Source organism: Pipistrellus hanaki (genome assembly GCF_964339955.1).
Source record: "Pipistrellus hanaki genome assembly, chromosome: 12".
NCBI classification, from domain to species: Eukaryota; Metazoa; Chordata; class Mammalia; order Chiroptera; family Vespertilionidae; genus Pipistrellus; species Pipistrellus hanaki.
The window spans coordinates 48,848,010-48,870,565 of record NC_140514.1 but is presented as its reverse complement, the minus strand read 5'-3'; the positions used below and the strand labels follow the sequence as shown (position 1 = coordinate 48,870,565).

At 45.0% G+C, this 22,556-nt stretch overlaps 1 protein-coding gene across 1 annotated transcript in view; it reads left to right on the top strand.

Annotated features, from left to right (window-relative positions):
• Window positions 1–22,556, top strand: part of POLR1A (RNA polymerase I subunit A) — a 71,136-nt gene that overhangs the window by 623 nt on the left and 47,957 nt on the right. The window contains exons 2-11 of the mRNA XM_084900699.1: window positions 5,220–5,424; window positions 6,546–6,695; window positions 11,395–11,502; window positions 12,971–13,056; window positions 13,169–13,272; window positions 16,714–16,800; window positions 17,717–17,822; window positions 18,121–18,283; window positions 21,139–21,309; window positions 21,442–21,564. Coding sequence (XP_084756825.1) covers window positions 5,220–5,424; window positions 6,546–6,695; window positions 11,395–11,502; window positions 12,971–13,056; window positions 13,169–13,272; window positions 16,714–16,800; window positions 17,717–17,822; window positions 18,121–18,283; window positions 21,139–21,309; window positions 21,442–21,564 — 1,303 coding nt within the window. The remainder of the gene's footprint in view (window positions 1–5,219; window positions 5,425–6,545; window positions 6,696–11,394; window positions 11,503–12,970; window positions 13,057–13,168; window positions 13,273–16,713; window positions 16,801–17,716; window positions 17,823–18,120; window positions 18,284–21,138; window positions 21,310–21,441; window positions 21,565–22,556) is intronic.

Genomic DNA, 22,556 nt, shown 5'->3' with positions numbered 1-22,556 from the left:
GGCAGAGTGCTAGACGTTAGTGACACATTGGTGAACAAGGTTTCTGTTCGAATGTTTCAGGCTCCTTAGATGATTCCTCTTTTCCTTAAATCTTGGTGTTCTTCGAGGTTCTGTTCTTGTCCTACTGCCTTTCTTCTAAATGTCATCACTTTGATTTCACTCCAAAAGGGTATCTAGTTTAGTGCAAAATGGTTATTGTTTTGTGACTGGGAAATAATTCTAGACCCGTATTTCCTGGAATCTAGTTTATTTATTGGGCCCTTTCTGTGTGTCACCTACATAACTTTTTGTTCTACACCATCCTTGCATCACTACTACTACCACTACTTTAGGTCACACCCTCAATCTCTTGTTTGAAATGTCTTTTTTTTACCTTACACCTGTCCAAGTTCATCCTTCACATTGTGTCAAAGTTATTCTTTCTTTTAAAAAAAAATATATTTTATTGACTTTTTACAGAGAGGAAGAGAGAGGGACAGAGAGTTAGAAACATCGATGAGAGAAAATCATCGATCAGCTGCCTCTTGCACACCCCCTACTGGGGATGTGCCTGCAACCAAGGTACATGCCCTTGACCAGAATCGAACCTGGGACCTATCAGTCCACAGGCCGATGCTCTATCCACTGAGCCAAACTGATTTTGGCAAAGTTATTCTTTCAAAGTGTAAATATGATCATGCTACTTCAAATGTGATTGAGGCAGGATAGGAAGAAGCTAGGAAAATTCCTTGACAAGTGAAATAAGGGAAATTGAGCCAAATAGTTAAACAAAGCCAGACAATTTGAGCAATTTACAGCCAGCTAATGAATCACAAGGTTTTATCTTCCCTGACCAAGTATACTTAGGAGCAAATGGTTTGCACATTCCAGAGCTTCCTGGGGCAGACCCACTAGATCTGGGCCCCTCTTCCATGATGTTTTTTAGAAATGAAACTAGCAACAACAAAAAAACCTAACGAGAAAATAACCCTGGCCCCTCTCTAGCATATTGAAGGACACACCTAGAAAGCTGATGACTATTTTATTGAGACTCCCCCCTGAGACCTCCCCTAGGATTTCCACTGGCTAAAGAAAGATAAAAAGCCTCAAGACAGAGGACCTAGAGCACACCCACGCCTTTCTCCCTTAGGCTTGTATCTCTGCTCACCCCTAAACTCTTAAGGGTCCCCAGAAAATTTGCAACCAGGGGAGCAGCAGGCAGTGGCTCGTCCCCGTCTTATCCCCTGAACCTGTCTTCGAGGCCCCCTTTTTCTCTGACTTTCCAGTGAGCTAATAGCAGCCCTGCCTTGGCTCACTTATGTCACTGTAACTTTTACTTCTCAGTGAGTTCACACGGCCCACATGGCCCGCATGTGTGGGTGAGGGAGCTGTCTATTCAGTACTTGGCACTTTCAGTTCTTACTGCCACCATTTGTGGTGGTATTTCCAGTTACGGGAGAGGAAATCAAGGTTCAGAGAACAAAGTGACTCTAGGAAGCAGCGAAGGCCATCCTCAAACCCAAGTGTGTTTGTCTCAAGCTCTGTTCTCTGCAGAGGAATCCTTGCTGGTTGCCCTCCTCTCCATCCCATGCCCGCCATGGTTAGGTGGCTTTCTCCTTTCCCCCGCAAGAGGAAGGAACTTCGTTCCGAGCACTGAATTTTATCTTCTGTTCATTGTAATGGAGCTGCTGCATTGATCAATTTTTAGGTGAAAAAAAAAAAAAAAGCTAAGTATTTTGTCCAAGGTTGTCTAGTTCAAGGTTGAAGTGGGCTCTAAGCTTGTGGTGAGAGACCACACACACAACACGGGGTTAGATTAAATTTCTCTTGTAACTAGCTCATTTGCAGCAAAGTGACCATGCAGACAAGAGCCACACCAACAGGTCTCCGTGTAGCCTCCCTCTGCCCTCAGAGTGATACCAGTCATGCAAGCTAGGGTCGCCTGGGTCTGTTCTTAGTTCTTGATGCACCACCATCATTTTCCACTCAGTTCAACAGTCACCATTCAGGCTTCATGAAAAGGAATGTTTGTGTCAGTAGGGGGCCCTCTCCTCTCCATGGGGCCCCATTGGCCAGTTGATTAGAGCATAGGACATCATTCTTCTGCCAGTTAGCATAGGTCTGTGCTGGCCCCACCTGCCCACTCTTTTTCCATCGTTGTAGGTTCTAGGCCAGTGAAGAGAAGTAGCATCTTACAGAACATGATAGAAAGAGGATCTAGTGGTGAAAGACTTTGCACCAAGACTAATTAGTTTGCATTTGCCTTACGCAGTAAATGTTTTCCTTATTTATAGATCCAGGGAGCTCAGTATAAATTGGATGAGAAGGAAATGCAGATGAATGTTTATCTAACTCTGAAGGGAAAGGACTTAGCCTAAGAGTAGTGGAAGAAAGCACCATGGAAAAGAACTTCTCATTAAAAATTTTTAAATTATACCAATAATACCATCAAGAAAGTGAAAAGAATGGGAGAAAATATTTACAAATATATATCTGAGAAAGGACTTATATCCAGACTATACAAAGCTTTCTTGTGATTCAATGATAAAAAGGCAGATAATCCAATTTTAAAATGAGTAAAGTTGTTAAATAGACATTTTTCCAAAGAGGATATACAGTGGGCCGATAGGCACAAGAAGAGATGCTCAACATCATGAGTCATCAGGGAAAGGCAAGTGAAAACCACAGGGAGGGACTACATCCCACCTGCTAGAAGGGCCAGAGCGAAAAGTCAGAGAGAAACGTGGTGAGGATGTGGAGAAATTGAGAGCCCTCACGCATTGCTAGCAGGAATGTAACATAGTGCAGCTGCTTTGGAGAACAGTTTGGCGGTTCCTCAGAAAGTTAAAAACAGCCCCGTTGGCGTAGCTCGGTGGTTGGGTGTCAACCTATGAACCAAGAGGCTAGGGTCAGAGCTCATGCCTGAGATGCGGGCTCAGTCCCCAGTGTGAGATGTGCAGGAAGCAGGTGTCAACAGTTCCCTCTCATCATTGATGTTTCCATCTCTCCCTCTTCCTCTCTGAAATCAATAAGAATGTATTTAAAAAAATTAAACACAGAGTGATCATATAGGCGTATATCCCAGAGAAATGAAAAAATACATCCACAGAAAAACTTGGACACCGTGTTCCTCTCAGCATTATTCGTAACAGTCGAAGTGTAGACCTAACCCAAATGTCCATCAACTGATGGATGAATGAAAATGGCATAGCCATACAGTGGACTATGACTTGGCAATAATAAAGGAGTCATACTACAACACGGATGAAACTAAAAACGTGCCAAATAAAGAAGCCAGTTACAAGAGACCACATATTGTATTATTCCATTTGTGTGAAAGTGAAATATCCAGAATAGGCAAATCTCTAGAGAGAAAAAGGTTAGTCATTGCGTGGCATGTGGCAAGGGAGGTGTGGAGGTAGAGAGTGACTGTGAATGGGTGCACAGTGTTTTAAACTAAACTCAGGTGGTGGTTATGGTTGCATGAGTCTATGGACTGAGAAATGGTGAGTATACCCTTTCAATGGATGTAGTATACGGTATGTGAGGTATATCTCAAAACTGTTTAAGAATTTCTTAACCTCATAGGAAAAATGACAAAAGGCAAATTATAAACTAGGAAAAATATTTGCCATCATATTAGTAAAAAGTTAATGTCCTCATGTGGAAGGAGCTCATGTATAACAATGATGAAAAAAATTAAGATTTTAATTTAAAAACAAGTAAAGGACCAAAACAGCTTAAAGAAATACTGTAATAAAAAGTAATTAACATGACGATTGGGTAGCTTTTTTTTCTCCCTCTTAAATTTGGAAAGATTTAATATATATATATATATATATATATATATATATATATGTGTGTATATATATATATATATATATTTATTGCTTTCAGAGAGGAAGGGAGAGGGAGAGAGAAATAAAAACATCAATAATGAGAAGAATCATTGATTGGCTGCCTCCTGCACACCCCACACTGGGGATGGAGCCTACAATCTGGGCATGTGCCTTTGGCTGGAATCGAACCTGAAAACCTTCAGTTCTCAGGCCAATGCTCTATCCGCTGAGCCAAACCAGCTAGGGCTTGGAAAGGTTTTTAAGTGCTAAAACTTAGTGCTGACTAACACCCTACTGTTAGCTCACCTCTTCTGGAATGCAAGGTGCCAGATATATCAAGAGCTTCAAATTGGTTTGCACTCTTAGATTCATGAATCCATTCCACTGAGAATGATTTTAATTTTTAGGAAATAGAAGTTTGAGTTATTCTTTGTAAAAGTCTATACATAGGTAGGTATCATAAGCTTATAATAGAGTTTGGCTAAATGAATTACATTAATTGCCACAGAATGTAAGATTTTGCAACTCTTCAGAATTAGTTTCCAAATAATTTTTAGTGATGTAAAAGCAGTCATTTAATGCTAAATGAAAACAGGCACATGCAATGCTAGAAATACCAAGTGATCCCAGTTATCATCTTTAAAAAAATGTTCCCAGAGGAAAAAAAGTCTATGAATGTTCTCTAGGTTGTGAGCTTTAGATGATTTCTTTGTCCATGACTTTATTTTCTAAATTAAAAAAAAAAGTTGAATGTAATTTTGGTAAAAGTAGTTAGGCATCCTGTGGGAAACCCCTTTAAACCAAACATAACATACTGTGACGAAATCTTTAGTAAATTAGGCTATATTTCTGCATATTTGTGTTTAATGTACCTCAGTTTACTATTTCTGCATAGTGTACAGGGATTACTGGCTCGCCTCTCCTTTATTGAACTACGTGAGCTTTAGAATTAGTCTGGTCCATAGCCTCCTGTTCTCCTTATCCTTCACTTCCTCCCTCTCTTGCTGTGTCACGGGTTAAATCACCTGACTGCTCAGAGCCTGCTTCCTCCCTAAAAGCTGTGCATGATGATGCCCATGTCAGAGGGTTAAGGTCAGTGCTGCCTGTAAAGCATTTGGCATGGAGTAGTTCCTTAACTCTTTGATACAGTAAACTCAGTGCAAGATTTGCACGGTCTGTTTTTTAGTGGTTTTACTGCTCTTACTCATCCAGCACATATTATGGAGCAAGTACTGTGTGCAGTCTCCTCGCTAAGTGCTGAGCTGTAGTCATGAGAGCAGCAGGCACGATCCTGTCCTCCGCTGCCAGCGTGTCTGAGGAAACACAGTTCTCACTTGATGGTAAAGAGGAAACGTCCGAGAAGTCGAGTAACCTGTCTTCCCTTGTTCTTTATCTTCTTAGGAAACTAAGTGTTAAGTCCATTACAAACCCTCGGTTCCTGGACAGCCTGGGGAACCCGTCGGTCAACGGCCTGTACGATTTAGCTCTGGGCCCTGCAGATTCCAAGGAGGTGTGCGCCACCTGCGTGCAGGACTTCAACAACTGCTCCGGCCACCTGGGCCACATCGAGCTCCCGCTCACCGTGTACAATCCGCTCCTCTTCGACGTACGTTCCGTCCCCGGCCACGCTGGATGTGTGGGTCTCAGGGCTGCTGGGGGGATTTGTGAGGCCACCCTTGTCCCCACAGGAGGGGTCTGAGGAGGTTAGCTCCGGACACTTTGAGCTAAATTGCTCTTTACCGTGAACTTTTAAAGCTTGAGGAGCCAAATCCAGGACTTCAATTTGGCAACTAGCCCTACCTAAGTGTATCTGTTTGATTCCAGTTGAGAAGAACCACAGCTTGGATCTGTTCACAGGAGGGAAAGAGAGCATCATCCATCCCTGCACTTTTTTTTTTTTTTAATATATTTTTATTGATTTCAGAGAGGAAGGGAGAGAGAGAGAGCTAGAAACTTCAATGATGAGAATCATTGATTGGTTGCCTCCTGCACGCCCCATGCTGGGGTTCGAGCTTGCAACCTGGGCATGTGCCCTTTACTGGAATCAAACCTGGGACTCTTCAGTCCGCAGGCCGACGCTCTATGCACTGAGCCAAACCAGCTAGGGCCATCCCCTGCACCTTTTGTTTCAGGGGCTTGATACCCTTTAGATACATAGAGCCACCCTGGCAATAGGGGGTTCTTCGGGGTTCTCCAGGCCCTGAGCTCTTAGGTGACCTGTAGGCTCCGCTGGGTGGCAGGAGGAGCAAAGCCCCGGAAGACCCGAGGGTGCTAAGAATGAAGCTCCTGTTTGGAGTCCTGCTGGTGGGTTTTCAGCGCTCCGTATTGGTTAGCCCAGCCCCCAGGGTTTGCTTTAAGCTATACGGGTGATAGCGTACATGGACACGATTTCTCCCTGTTAATCGTATCAAGGAAAGAGAATTGTCTTAGTTAAATACTAAGTATTTGACTAAATGTAGTATTCATTACTTAGTTAAGTAAAATAAAGGTAGTTCCCTACCTCAGACCCAAAGTAAATTTCAAATTTTAGTGGTTTAAAATGAAATCATATAGAAAATATGGAGGAATATTTATCTAGTTCTTAAAAGTCACGAAGGCCTTTGAGATATACAGGGGAAGTGGAATTCTTACATGAATAAATGGACTCCATAAAAACAAAAATGGGGAGGACATTGAAAATCACCCTGACTACTACATTTTCTAATATACTGCTTTTTATTCCTTCAGAAACTCTACCTGCTGCTCAGGGGCTCCTGTCTGAACTGCCACCTGCTGACTTGCCCCCGGGCTGTGATTCACCTCCTCGTCTGCCAGCTGCGAGTTCTGGAAGTTGGAGCCCTTCATGCAGTGTACGAGCTGGAGAGAATTCTGAACAGGGTAGGTGCCTGGCTCTCACGGAAATCAGGCAAGCCACAGTGGGAACAGAGGCTGTTCGTTGTCCCTACTTATGTCTTGTGACCGGATGCCAATCACTAGCTGTGAAAACTGAAGCCGTAGAGTAATTGGAGGAACTTTAATAAAAACAATATAGAAATAACATTTACCCAGGAGCTTTTTGTCCTCCTGGACCCAGAATCCAATCAAGGTTCATACATTGCTTTGGATGTTACATCTCTTTGGTCTCTTTTAATGTAGAAAATGGTTTTTTATGATACTGACTTTTTTTGAAGACATTAACACTTCGTAGGATTTCTCACATCCTAGATTTGTCTGATTATTTCCTCATTAGATTCATGTTTTGGTAAGCATACTACCTACTCAGGACAGGATACTTTGTGTTGCATCATTTTAGAGGCACATGCTCTCACGTTCTATTGATAAGGCTTAGTTTGATAACTTAGGTAAGGTGGTGAACACGGTCTCTCTATTGCAGACCTTGTTTTCTTTGTGACTAATAATTGCTTCAGATTTTCTGATGCTATTATCAATATCTTGTTTGAAATTCATTTTCTGTTTGAAGATCAAAATCTCATTCATTTTTGTATATTGATTTTTGTATGAAACAGCCGGGCAAAAGCATCTCATAAGTTCTGATACTTTATGTGTACATTCTTTTAGATTTTCAACACAGTCATCACCTGTGAATTTATTTCTTACCAATCCTTACATGTCTTGTTTCTTTTTCTTACCTTATTTTGGTGGCTAGGATCTACAGTATTGTGTTGAAGGGGTAGCATGCATCCTCTTCTTGTTTCTTCTGACAAAGGAAAACCTTTCACCTTTCTTCTTCCCCTTCCCTTCAGACCTTAAGTGGGCAGAGGTAGGCTTCTGCACAGAGGTGTGGCCAGGTGTAGGTTGTCAGGCCAACCAAAGTGAGAAAATCATTCAAGGGGAAGGCATCTCTGCATGTGCGGGCAGCCCAACCTGGAATGTCAGAGTTCACCTAGCAGGAGGAGAGTGTTCATTTAGGGTAAAAGCTCAGCATGGGAGGTGGGCATCCAAATCAGGTAAGAGGGTGCCCAGGCTGGATAGTCCAGTGTGGTGTATGAGAGCCCAAAGAGCGTAGGGGGAGTTCATAAGGAGAGTGGCCTGGAGCAGGATGGGAGCCCAAGTAGGGCGAGAGGGGGTCATGCACAGGAGTAGGTGGTGGCAGGGATGGGAAAGGGTTCAGTACAGAGAGGAGGAGTGATCAGATTTAGTACATACAGTAAGGATAGTGACAGCCAGATTTCACACCACCAGAGGGGGAAGTTACAAATAGATGAATGAGAGAAGACTCAGAGTTAATCCTGTAGTGTTGGAATTAAAAGTATTAGAATGAAAGGCGTGTGTGCATATGCACGTATATTCCTAGTTCTGTACCTGAGCAGGTCTTGGAGTGCTGTTAGCAATGAACACATCTAGTGCCTGTGTCTTGGCTTCTAAATACCATTCTTCACTGAAAGGGCTTTTTGGATAAGTGGCTGATTCTAGGGCTGATGCAGATAGTACAAGATGAACCTGGAATATCATGTGCCAAGAGCAGGTCGGTACTCAGAGGATGCAGGGGACATGTCAGAATGACACAGGAGCTATCTTAGCTCACACCGGCCAAATCTAGAAGAGTTTTTGAGCATCAAATGATGATAGGAATTATTATAACCCAATGAATAAAGTAAGAATCCATGAAATCCATAAGTTCATACTGATACAAATGAATGAATGAATTGAAGTTATAAGTAATTTTACTCAGGCTACTTATACAGTTTGAAAGTACTCCCCCCACACAAATAATCTTTATTAATTATAAAATGGGGGAAATGGTAACTTGACAGTGGAGAAGTCTGGCACTCACCTCCTTATGCAAGTGGTCAAAGTGAACATCACCCCGTGCAACAGACTGAAATCATGCCCCACCTGATAGTGAGGTGTAGTGAGCAGAGCAGAGCATCCACTGCTTCTGAATCTTCCTGCCAGAGATGCACAAGCTGAATCTGATCTCAGCAGACACCCAGATTTAACTCGCCTTCAGTTCTTCAAAGTGTTAATGTCCTTAAAGTTAGACTAGGTGCCTGAGAGAGATGCAAGAGATGTGACAAGCAAATGCAACAGGTGGCTCTGAATTGGCTATTTTTGCTATAAAGAATATTACTAGAGAATTGGCAAAACTTGAATTGTGTCTGAGGATTAGGTGTAGTAATTTATTAATGTTAATTTACGGTTTTTTATTACTGTATTGCCATAGTAGAGAGTGTCCTTGTTTGTAGAAAATGTTCACCCAAGTATCTGGGCAGCAGTTTTTTTTCAAATGGTTCAAGGGAAAAGGTTGTTCTATGTATTTGCAACTTTTCTGTGAGTTTGAGATTGTGTTCAGTATAAAAATAAATTATATTAAAACAAACAAATGGGGAAACATTTAAACATTTCTCCATAAGTATAATTTTGGCTGAACTTTTATAATTTTTATCAAATTAAGAGAAGTTTTTCCTATTCCTATTTTGCTAAGATGGCTGAATGTTGAATTTTATCAAAAACTTTTTCTGCACCTACTGAAAGTTTCAGATAATTTTTCTCAAGGTCACATGGTGAAATACTCAATTTCTTTTTCATATTAAACTGACCTTGGGTTCCTTGGATTTTTTGTTCTTGATAATTTGCCTTTTTAATATATTGCTAGATTTTAATTCCTAATGTTTTGCTTAGGATTTTGCATCTGGGATCATGTCATTGCTTTGTAGGTTTCTTTTCTCATGTCCTTGTGAGTTTGGTTATCTAGATTATGTTGGCCTCGTGAAATGAGGTAGGGAATTCTCTTTTCTCTCCTTAAAGTGTTCTGAAAGAGTTCATGTAAGATTGGGTGCTGCCAGACGGCCTCTCTTCAGTGAGTGTTCTCACAGCTGGCTAAGTCTAGTCTTCTTTGGCTCTCCAAGTTCAAAAGCAAAAGGAGGGGATTACATCAGTGGACATGGGAGCCACCCTGGCCCAAGAGCCCCACACCCTAAGGAGCAATCAGTATCTTTTGTGACAGCTCGGTGGGCCCAGCTTCCAGAAACTCTCAAGGGCATGCCTAGTTAGCACCAGGGAAGCTCAGAGCTGTGGTGTTTATAATTCATTCAGTCTTCCTAGTTCAGAAACAGTCTAAGCAATAGAGGTCATTTTTGCTGTAAGCAATGCTATCTAATAACGCAATTGACATTTCCACTTTTATAAAGTTTCCTGGGGACAAAATTAAAAAGTTAACTCCAAATAAAACTGGTGAGAGAGAGAAAGAGAGAGATTTCTTTTCTTTTTTTTTTTTTTTTTTTTTTAATATTTTTATTGATTTTTTTACAGAGAGGAAGAGAGAGAGAGAGCCAGAAACATCGATGAGAGAGAAACATCGACCAGCCGCCTCCTGCACACCCCCCACCGGGGATGTGCCCGCAACCAACGTACATGCCCTTGACCGGAATCGAACCCGGGACCCTTCAGTCCGCAGACCGACGCTCTACCACTGAGCCAAACCGGTTTCGGCGAGAGAGATTTCTTAAAAAAAAAAAAAGAGAGAGAGAGAGAGATTTTCTTAAAATCTTTATTCAGAGTAAGTTATATTTTCTAGGAACTTGTCCATTTCATTTAAAGTTTCAAAATTACTGGCATAAAATTGTTCATGATGCCTACTTTAAGAAAATTTTTTTGTAATATATACCCACGGAGGTGCATTAATCACATATAAAATCCAACAAATGGTTAAAAGTGTCAAGGTGTTGTCCCTGTTCCCAGAAACACCTTCTCCCTGCCCTGTCCTGGTGTGCTCTTTTTTTGACAGTTTATTATTGTACTTAAAGATTTCTTTGTGGAAAAGTTGAGGCCTCAGTGCTGCTGCCTTCCTCCAAAGAGGCTTCTGGATTCAAAGCTGATGGCTCTCGGGACTGCTGGGTGATTGCAATCCACGAGGCCCTGTTCGAGGGCCAGTTTAGTTCCTGGGGGCACAGCCCCTGAGGTTCCCAGCTTCCTGTGTTTGTGGGTAGGATATGGGAGGGAAGGTATCCTGTTAGATTCCTGTCCTGGCACTAACTCAGGGCTTTGATTTCAGTCCCCTCCATTGTTTGAGGCCTCCAAAATGAAAAGTTCAAAATTCCTGAATTGGAAAAAGTGCCCCAGGCCAGTGCTGCCACGTCTCATAGCTCCAGAGAGCACCATGGGAGTCTGTGGGCGTCCTCCACAGCTGGACGTAACTGCCCTGCCCCTGCGGGGTGCCCTGGAGCACTGCATGCCTCCCCCCGTGGCCCCCCCCGCCCCGCCCCACCCTCCACATGGAGCACCTGGGCCCTGGGCTTTTTGATCTGGATGGACTCCTGTTTTCCCTTCAGTTAGGCCTGGATCCTCCTCACTGTCCTATCTGCTCTTGAGAGCTTCAACAATAGGAACATATTTTATCCTGTCTTGGTTCTTTTTGGTTTTGGTGTGAATAATGTAGCCCACCATTATTGGAAGCAGGATATTCTCCTTGGGTTTTACTTAAACAGCCTAACTGTTTTGAGAATGCAAAACAGAGCCATGAAGTGTCTTTTTCGGCTCTCACACCAAACTTTCCCCTCTGGGTAAGGCTGGCCCTGTGGTGCTGCTAATTGTACACTGGCTCTGTTTGAATATGGTTTTTCTCTTTGTTTTTCAGTTTCTGGAAGAAAATGCTGACCCTACTGCTTTTGAAATCCAGGAAGAATTAGAACAATATACACGTGAAATTGTGCAGAACAACCTCCTTGGATCCCAGGGCTCGCACGTGCGTTATTCCTTCTTTCCTCCCAGAATCCTCGGTTTTTCCCTGTCACTTACCTTCTTTCCTCCCAGAATCCTCGGTTTTCCCCTGTCACTTACCTTCTTTCCTCCCAGAACACTCGGTTTTCCCTGTCACTTACCTTCTTTCCTCCCAGAATCCTCAGTTTCCCCCCCGTCACTTACCTTCTTTCCTCCCAGAATCCTCGGTTTCCCCCCTGTCACTTACCTTCTTTCCTCCCAGAATCCTCAGTTTCCCCCCCGTCACTTACCTTCTTTCCTCCCAGAATCCTCGGTTTTCCCCTGTCACTTACCTTCTTTCCTCCCAGAACACTCGGTTTTCCCTGTCACTTACCTTCTTTCCTCCCAGAATCCTCAGTTTTCTCCCGTCACTTACCTTCTTTCCTCCCAGAATCCTCGGTTTCCCCCCTGTCACTTACCTTCTTTCCTCCCAGAATCCTCGGTTTTTCCCCGTCACTTACCTTCTTTCCTCCCAGAATCCTCAGTTTTCTCCCGTCACTTACCTTCTTTCCTCCCAGAATCCTCGGTTTTCCCTGTCACTTACCTTCTTTCCTCCTAGAACACTCAGTTTTTCGCCCTGTCACTTGCACACACATTCAGTTTCCCGTAGTTGACCTGGGTTTGAATCCCAGCTCTGCCTCTTATGAAGCCTGAGACCCTACAAATTGCATAACCATTCCTGAGCCACTATGTCCTCATATTTGATGCCTGCCTACTATGAGACCGAGGAGAAGATTAGATGAATTGTTAGTGTAGGCCCAGTGTTCAGCAAGTCTCACTTTGAGAATGAGGTCCATGCTGTCTTCTTTCTCTCTGTAGCACTGTAAACGACTGTGAGTGCTGATCCCACCCTCTGCCCTGTTCCCCCATAGCATCTGTGTCGGTGTTCATTTGTTCAGAGAATGAATGATGTCAATAATCAGCCTGCAGGACTAACTTGAAACCGGATCCACCTCATGCCAGTTTCACACCAGAGATTGTGATTGAAGTGGTCTGGGGGAGGGCCCGGGTGGCTCTCATTTGCAGCCAGGCTCAGAGCCACTCATGGCTTCACTGTGGATGTACTTTTCTCAGAACCCTGAGGTCCAGCCCAGGAGGGACCAGGGAGGGTGCACCAACTGTTTATTTCCAAATATTTTATTTATTTATTTCCAAGAGGTTTATTTTAAATTAAAAGTAAGGGACCCAGGGTTTATGAAGTACCTTGTGCAAGCCCCCACTGCATTCATCATCTCTCTTAGTGACAGCACAGTGAGGCTGTTTCTCCTCTTATTCACGTATTATAAATGAGGAAGGAAGCCACTCAGTGATTGGCAGAGCTTGGCTGTGTTAGGGTTCCGTGGAAATTTTTGTTTAAGGAAGTGGCTTCCTCGGTTTTTCAAAAAAGGTAAAAGTCACTGAATACATACTGGGTTCTCTTCAAATGGCACTCTGCGGTTCTTTCTTTCCAACAGGTGAAGAATGTCTGTGAGAGCAAGAGCAAGCTCATCTCTTGCTTCTGGAGGACACACATGACTGCTAAGCGATGTCCCCACTGCAAGTGAGTCTCAGGGCGCTGGCCTGTCCCTTTCCTCTGGCCAGTCCCTCACAGCTGTCAGTACATGTCCTGGTGGGTTCCTCTTCTCCTCAGTCACAGCTGTCCTCTTGTCTAGGACTGGGCGGGCAGTTGTCCGGAAGGAGCACAACAGCAAATTGACCGTCACGTATCCAGCCGTGGTGCACAAGCAAGCTGGCCAGGAGGACACGGAGCCGCCTGGTAAGCAGCCGCCCTGGGCGGCCCTCGGCCATGTTCCTCAGGCGTGGCCGCAGGGTGTGTCCCAGACCTTGGGAACAGCGGTCCTCTGTGCCCGGGCCCCGCTGTGCGCCTGGTGGGCCGGAGGCGGAGCGGATCTTGGGGAGTGCCCAGCCCTGGCCCCTCGCACAGCTGACGGTCTGGGCTGCATTTTGAGGGCTAAACAAGGCACCTCTTGCTTCAGGTAGTCATTTTCTGAAGGAGGAAGTTAAGATATATACTTGGCAAATATTTAGAACCATTTTATTGTCCAAAAGTGTGGATTTGTTTTGAAGAAAAATGTAAAATGTAGGTGAATTTTAAAGAAACATTACAAAGTCAAAGACCATTAGCACCTCCTGCAGGCGGCTCCTGGGTTCCATAAATTCCTGGGTAGTGTCTCCTCCTCAGCTTGGTTCTGCCCTTGGGGTCCTTGAGGAAAATGTTTAGAGACTAACTTAGCCCCCCTACTTTTTTTTTTTTTTTTTTAAATATTTTATTGGTTTTGTACAGAGAGGAAGAGAGAGAGATAGAGAGTTAGAAACATCAATGAGAGAGAGTCATCGATCAGCTGCCTCTTGCACACCCCTTACTGAGGATCTGCCCGCAACCAAGGTACATGCCCTTGACTGGAATTGAACCTGGGACCTTTCAGTCCCCAAGCCGACGCTCTATCCATTGAGCCAAACCGGTTTTGGCAGTCCTCCTACTTTTGCATTTTTGTTAGTTGTAGGTTTGTTTTGTGTTTTGAAGCGGTGAAGATTATATAAGGTATCCCATTCAAAGTGCTGATCCCTGAGCCTGCTATGCAGTATGTGCTCTGTAGATGTACATTGTTCATCTTTATTGTAAGAGCTTGACCTCGCTTGACTCCTCAATCTGCTACTGATTCTGAGCAGGTCTAGCAGTTAAGTCGCCTTATTAGAGAAGGCCACTTCTGGGAGCTTCTGTTTCCAACTCTATATCATGGCAAAAAACAAAACCCTTTGCCCAGGGTTTAGGAAGTTCATGTGTGGAAGTCCACAGCATATTGCGACTAAACTTTGTTGCAGAGCTTGAGAATGTGGAAGAGGCAGGGAAGGAAGTCTTTTCCCCAAGATGCATGGCCTGTCTTTTACACTTGAGGATTCTGGCGAGGGGGAGTAAATAACTTAGTCTGTCCAGGCTGCTTAGCAACACACCAGAGACGGTGCTCATAAACCTGGCATTGGTTGCTCACGGTTCTGGAGGCTGGGAAGTCCAAGGTGGGTGCTGGCGAGTCCAGTGTCCAGTGAGGGCCCACTTCCTCATTGACAGCAACTTCTCCCTGTAACCTCACGTGGCAGGAAGCGGCAGGGGAGCTCTCTGGGGTCTTAAAAGGGCATCAGTCCCATTCATGAGCGTTCGTCCTCATGACCTAATCATTCCCAAAGGCTCCTGACACCTTCACCTTGGTGGTTAGGATTTCAACACCTGTGATTTGGGGGACACAAACATTCAGACCATAGCAGTAACAAACCCCTTTATTACTTTTTAAAAACCTTTTTACTTTAGACTAATTTTAGACTTGCAGAAGGGTTGCAAAGATAGTACAGAGTTCCCACGTACTCTTTACTCAGTTTGTCCTAATGCAGCATCTTAGATCGCCACGGTGCACCTGTCAAAACGAAGGAATTGGCATGGCGCACTGCTGTTAACGAACTACAGGCTTTATTTGAATTTTTCCAGTAATGTTCTTTTATGTTCCAGGTTCAGCCCAGGATACCACACTGCATTTTAAAAGCCTGTTTAATTCTGTTTAATGGTTTATAGTTAACCACAGGGTAGATTTTTCTGCACTTACCTACAAATAGGTCAACGCCTTTTTGTTTCATAACCCCACTCCCTTCTGTTACATTAACTGGTTGAAATTTTTTTGCTTTTATAGGAATCAAAACGTTAAATGTAGACTCCTTGACCTAGCAATTCAGCTTCTGTGACTTTGTCCTAAGAATAACCACAGTGTTGTTTAACTTGTTTGAAATTGGAAATGGCTTAAATGTCTATTAATAGAGAATAGTTAACTAAATGATGGCATACCTATTCATTATTATCCACGTTACAGATTTCTCCAATAACTTGTGATAACAGCCCAGCCAGTATGGTTCAGTGCTTGAGCATCGGCCTATGAACCAGGAGATCACTGTTTGATTCCCGGTCAGGGCACATGTCCGGGTTGTGGGCTGGATCCTGAGAGGAGAATGGGGAGGCAACTAATCGATGATTCTCATTATTGATGTTTTTATCTGTCTCTCTGTACAACTATAGAAAAAAGGCAAAAGAATGGGTTTTTAAATGTAGATTATCTTAGCATATCTTGAACATGATATGTTTAGTATCTGACACAACTGTTTAGTATCTGACACAATGTACTGGGCACTGTGTCAGGTGCTAGGAACAAACAAAATGTGTTCCTGCCCTGATGAGTGGATTAAAAGGGAAGATGGAGCAATATTTAATTTCCATGAATGTATCCTGGGAGAAGTTGATAGTTTTAAACTTAGATGCTCACATTACTTATACCTTTGTTAACCATCTAAGTACCTGGAGTCTGACCTCCCAAGTGAGAGCCCAGCTGGTGTGGCTTGGTGGTTGAGCATGGACCCATGAACCAGGAGGTCATGGCTAGATTCCTGGTCAGGGCATATGCCCAGGTTTCGGGCTCCATCTCCAGTGGGGGGGCATGCAGGGGACAGCCAACCGATGAGTCTTTCTCATCATTGGTGTTTCTATGTCTTTCCTCTCTGAAATCAATAAAAACATATTTTTTAAAAAATGAATCAACTGATTTAAAAAAATGTTCATGTCCATTTACCTATAATTTTATTTCAGTGAACATTTCTTGTAAAAGCCATGTGCATACAGGTTTTTTTTTTGTTTGTTTGTTTGTTTTTTAAATCACGGTTACTTATAATAGTAAAAAAAAAAAACTGGAGTCAACCCGCATGTCCAATTTAAGCGTATGGTTAAATCACTTCCGAAAACATCCTGTGAGCAGATTTTCATGCAGCCATTAAAAATGATGGTCAGGCAGCATGCTCACAAGAGCCGAGTATACAAGTAAATCAGTGGTTCACATGACAGTGGTGTAACACATTGTTTAAACCAAAGCATGGAAAGGGATATATAAAAGTGATAATAGTGATACAATTAATGTGATGGAATGGTGGGTGGGTTTTTTTTCTTTTGCTCTATTGATTTTATAAAAGTAGTTTTGTTGTTCTAATGACTTTAAAAATTAGATTAAAGCGGGGGTGGGGGGGGAGATATGCAGAGCTGAGGCTATGCTGTCCTAGAGTTTTTATGATCAAATTGCAGGCTTGGTGGGATGGGAAGGAAGAATTGATAAATCCCAGTGCAAAAGGAGTGCCTGATACTGACTTAATCTGTTTCCCTCCTCTGCTCCAGGAATTGAGGAAGCTCAAATGGGAAAACGGGGGTACCTGACACCCACCGGCGCCCGAGAGCATCTCAGCGCCCTTTGGAAGAATGAAGGTGCGTTATCTCCTCCCAGCTCTCATTCCCTGGGCTTACTGCTTTGGTTTTTTCAAAGTTGTGGTTATTGTAGCTCTCTCCTGAAGCCAATGCATAATGCATAGGTCAGGGCCACCCTTCAGGTCCATGGTCATTGATGCATTATGGAAAGGAAAAGGCCTTACCTCCAGCTGTGAGGTTTCTATGGACATTCCTTCCGAAAATCAAAAAATGAACTTTAAGATGTAGTTTTAATTAGGATTGTTATTTCTTAACTCCCTACAGAAAGGAAAAGAAAACCTATGTAGTATACCCACCCCCTCATGTTACCCCCTCTGAGAGTGTGTCCTGGAACACTGGTGTAACCACTGTGTGAGAATAAGCACTTACCAATGAATCTGGTGCCAAGCTTTGTCAGGGGCAGGAAAAGAGCACTCAGGGTGCCATGGTGGTGTATGTGGCAGGTTATGCATTTTATTCATTCCCCCTGCGTTTTCTCTACGGTCACTGGAATATTAGCTTTGAATCCACAGAATAGCCCTCTTAATAGCATTAGTGTGCAGGGGTTTTGTTTTGATTTTAAGGCTAACTTTTTTGGTTTGATTTTTTTTCTTTCCATATTTCAAATATATGTTTTATAAACACCAAAGTAATTGTGTACACGTGTGTATAAAACTGAGACAAGCAGCCTTTTTTAGTTCCCATCCTTCCACATTTCAACACCTGGACTAAGCACTGGTGTATCCGTAGTAACATCTGTGTGCAGGCTTTCGGAGGCTATTTCTCTAATTTTTATTTAAAAAAAAAAAAAGTGATTTTATTCTACATATTGTCCTATATTCTGGTGTGTTGTGTTTTTTGTTCAATTAGTAAAACATTTTATCCATTCATGTTCCAACAGATTTAAATGATCTTTTTTGGTTCATTTCAAACACAGGATTCTTTCTGAACTTCCTTTTTTCGGGACTGGAAGATGTTGACATGGAGTCTAGATTCAATCCCACTATGTTCTTCCTGGATTTCTTGGTGGTGCCACCCTCAAGGTGATGCCCTTCAGTTGACTTTATTTCACCTGGAGAGGGTGCACTGGGTAACTGAACGATGGCCTCGGGAGAGGATGGACCGGTGGCGGGCACTGAGAAATAGAAGCAGCAGTTCTGCTTCCAGGCGGCAGGTGGAGGGAGAATTTCCCTCCCGTTTGTCCTCAGTGTGTAGGAATGCTGGTTGTCCTTTGAGTGTGGTGGGGTTTGAGATGCTTATAGTAGGGGATGGGTGAGAGGCTGAAGAACATGACCCTTCCCCCTCACTAAACATTCACTGGTTCCGTGTGTCCCCCGGCAGGTATCGTCCTGTCAATCGCTTGGGGGACCAGATGTTTACCAATGGCCAGACGGTGAATTTGCAGGCTGTCATGAAGGACGTAGTTCTGATCCGAAAGCTTCTGGCATTGATGGCCCACGAACAGGAGCTGCCGTGGGATGTGGCGGCACCCGCCACAGATGAGGTGAGGGCTGTCTTGGAGCTGATGTCATGAATGCCCACGCTGGGTTCTAACTCTCCAGTGGATGCAGAGTGCTGTGGGTGCTGGGAGGGGCTGGTTGGGCTCAGTTTGGGAAAACAGGTAATGTCAGGGGGAAAGCACGGTCTGAGCATGGAAAGGTCTGAGTTCACCCCAGTGACCTTGGTTGAGCTGCTTTAATTTTATAGACTCACCTCTACTGTCACATGGGAATGGTCTGCCAGGAGGTTTTACACAGGGGGTTCTGGGCCACCTACCCTTGGCAGCTCTCGAAAGAAGAATTTGCTTTCCTTGGGCCCTGAGAATGTTCCTCCTGGGTCACAATCCAGATCCTAACTCACCCAGTGGTTTGGTTCCTTAGGATTTCCAGCTCTCAAGACCCTAACCCTAACCCTAACCCTAACCCTAATCCCAGGAAGGCAGTGTTAAAAATTCTAGGAACTTGCCTGAATAGGACTGTGAGGTTTGGGGCCTCAGTTTCCTACTCCATAAGTGGTGGAGCTGAATTCAGTTTTCCCATTTCAGCAAACACTTCTCGAGCCCTTCAGTGTGCCAGGTGGTCAGTGGGTATAGGAAGGCTTGCTGACCTCTCTGAGGTCCTGCCCACCGCTGGGTGCCAGTAGGAAAGGCTTTCTCAAGCCTGGAGAGACTGGACTCAGGCTGCCATAACAGTCCTGCTATGAACGAGGCCCATCACCAGGTGGCGCCCGCACTTGTCCTGGACATGCAGTTGTTACCAAACCTTTCTCCTTGGGCTTCCTTTGGGTTTCCTTAAGTTTCTGATCTGCGCTGCAGGTGAGCTTTTGTTTGTTGTTGTTAATCCCCATTTGAGGATATTTTTTCCATGAGTTTTTAGAGAGAGTGGAAGGGGGTGCTGGAGGAGAGAGACACATCATTTGGTTGCCTCCCTTATGCACCTCAACTGGGGCTGGGGATTGAACTACAACACAGGAAGCAAACCCTCAACCCTTAGGTGTACAGGCTGCCGCTCTAGCCGGCCAGGGCAGTGTCGGTTGCTTTTAAAAAATCCCAAGTCTAAGAGAAATTGTCCTTCTTCAGGCCCTAGTCCAGTTTGGAGGAGAAAGCCACAGGACAGCCAGGTCCAGTGACCAGGGATTAGAACTTTATTTTGATGTCCCTTAAAGATTAGGTAGTCCCCTGTCAAAAACCCACAAACAACAACAACAAAGCTGAGTCTCTGAAGAAGTAAACAGTATCCTCTGATTCCCTAAGGTCCTGTTAGCTGAAGTCACAGTGCCCTCTTTCCATCTGATTATGGGACACGTTCTTATTTGTGCCCTGACTTGCTTCCCACATTCTGTTCCCATGGCAGTCCTCCCTCAAATCGCAAATGCCTGGCATGAGCCAGGCGCTCGCTGTGCTAGGCGCTGAGGATCCGGTGAGACAGAGTCTCTCATTTCATAAGTCGTCACGTGGGCCTGAGTCAGGTAACGCCAGAGCAGTGAGTTAGGCTGACAGGGCTCTGTCCTCACGCAGGTGACCATCTCTTCCTGCCTCAGCCAGAGCAGAAAATGCATCCCTCCCTCCCTATAACTAAGGACGCCCCGCTGTTGTCAGGTTGAGGACAAGCCTACTTCATCACTAATGGCTTCCGCAGCATTCCCATGTACGGGGTCTTCACCCTTCCTCTGCCCTCCTCCAGCACACTTCCAGATTTCCTCTCATCGGACCCACACGGAGGGACATGGAACCGTCTGTCAGCGCCTGTGTCATCCTCAGCCGGAGGGGCCCGGTGGTGGCTGGACAGTGCCAGTAGGTGGTGCTCTTAGGCAGCTTAAGGCCTCAGGGCCTATCTCCTAGTCAGAGGGGAGAAGAGAAGGAAGCAGAGCCAGGGACAGAAAAGGATTGGATAAATATTCCAATGAAGCTGGAGATCAGCCAGCCCCTCAACAAAGCCCAATCGGGGATCCATATCCTGACTAATGATATAAAAAAATCATATGGGCCGAAACCGGTTTGGCTCATTGGATAGAGCGTCGGCCTGCGGACTGAGAGGTCCCAGATTTGATTCCGGTCAAGGGCATGTACATTGGTTGTGGGCACATCCCCAGTAGGGGGTGTGCAGGAGGCAGCTGGTTGATGATTCTCTCATCCATGTTTCGAACTCTCTATCCCTCTCCCTTCCTCTCTGTAAAAAATCAATAAAATATATATTTTTTTAAAAATCATATGGCAAATGTTTTTCTCTTCTAAGAAATTTTCCACCTGCATTTTAATAAATACAGCTATAACTCTGTCTGAGAATCTGTTACCTGGTAGGATAACAGAGTTTCATAAAAAGAGTATGATGGAGGAAGAATTGCTAGGGTTGCCTTAAAAATGGGACATTGAGGGACTTCAGCAACTGCTGCTAGCAGTTTGATGAAACAAGCTGCCATGTTAGAGAACCCACGGGGCAAATAATTGAAGGTGTAGCCGACTAGGAACTGAGGCTCAGTCTGGCAGCCCTTGAGAAATGGAATTCGGCCAACAAGCATGTCAGCTTAGAGCTATCCCCAGCGAACCTTCACATGAGAGCCCAGCGCTGGCCGGTGGCATCACAACCTGGGAGACAGGGCAGCACAAAAGCCAGTGAAGCTCTGCCCAGATCCCTGACAGAACTGTGAGACAATGAATGTGTGTTGGCCTACGAGAAAAGAAAGAAGCCTGCTTATAACATTGAGTTCATTTTACTACTGGAAAGAGACTGGCTAGGAAGGATGTAATGGGCTCATGTTTCATTGATGTGAGCTGACGCTAGAAAGAAGCAAGAAAAATAAAACCAGGCCTGTATTTCTGAGGGTTTTCCATCATGCTTGTTTTCTTGGTTGTCTTGCCAGGAAAAAGACTCTTCGGATGGGATGGACCGATCCTTTCTGAGTATGCTTCCAGGCCAGTCCCTCACAGACAAACTTTACAACATTTGGATTCGCCTTCAGAGCCACGTCAATATTGTGTTTGATAGCGAGATGGACAAATTAATGACGGAAAAGTACCCTGGCATTAGACAGGTGAGCAATAAGTTGGATTCCCATTGCTATCGGAAGGGGTCAAATAAGCATTTGTATTGAACCAAGAAAATAAACATACTTGATTTTTTTTTTTTTAAATGCCTTCTTTGGATTCCCCTTCCCCCCTTGTAGATCCTCGAGAAGAAGGAGGGCTTATTCCGAAAGCACATGATGGGAAAGCGAGTAGACTACGCCGCCCGTTCCGTCATCTGCCCGGACATGTACATCAACACCAACGAGATCGGAATCCCCATGGTGCGTGCGGAGGGGCCACGTTGGCTGCTGCTGGGCGGCCGGTGGGAGTGTGGAGGAGGACTGGAGGGAAGGCGTGTGGCAGGTTGTGTGACTTGTGGGGGGACAGCTCTTCCCTCTTTCTGGTTCAGTCGTTTGGAGGGGATGCGAGGCTGTGTGATGGCATTGCTCTCACTCCTTGCCAGGTCCCCAAATACCTCCCTCTAAGGAAGACCCTCGCCTGGGCCACCAGGGAGCTGACTGTCGGGTGTTCCACGTCCTTCCGCCTGTCTTCCCCCTGCCTGTCTTGGCCTGGTCTTTACAGCCTCCTCGTCAGCGTGGCTGCACAACAGGGAAGGGGATTTCATCTCATGGGCTCCCTGGTGCCAGGAGTCAGGGATGTGTGCCCTTGGCTGCCAGGGGGAGGGGGGAGGGCGCGCTGCCAGAGAGGAGGCGTGTGTGAGTGGTCCATCCTCCCACTTCCTCTGGGTAAGCGGTTCACCCCTTCCACCCATTAGTGTTTCCGTAGGGAGCCAGCTTCCTCTCTCACTTCCCCGCCAGCGCAAGCCGCGGTGCTCTTTAGAGCAGCCCTTTAATCGGCTTCCTCCTTAATGGGCCTTGAGGTCAGTGATAATGAAGATGGTTTAATTCCCTCCGTGGAGAGTGTCATTTCTGCATGCCCTGCCCAGCTGCTGCTGCTCTCGGGGGAGTGCTGGGGATGAGCGGAGCTCTCCGCCTCCTCCTGGCACTAGGGCTTCCTCAGCAAGAGCAGGAGAGTCAGGGGACATTCATTCTGTGCCCACCACCTTCGGGAACTTGAGGTCTTTGCTGGGAAAGGCATCATGGAGCCAGTGGGGATGCTCAAGAGTCTGAGGCCCCAGGAAGAGAGGCCACAGCTGGTTTGTTGCTTTTTCTGGGCAGAGGGCAGGGGCTGCCCCTCTTGGCTTTGGCCTCGTGGTGTCTAGTGTCCCAGCTTTGGGGGAGACTGTTAGTGCTGCCTTCTCTTTCCACATTCA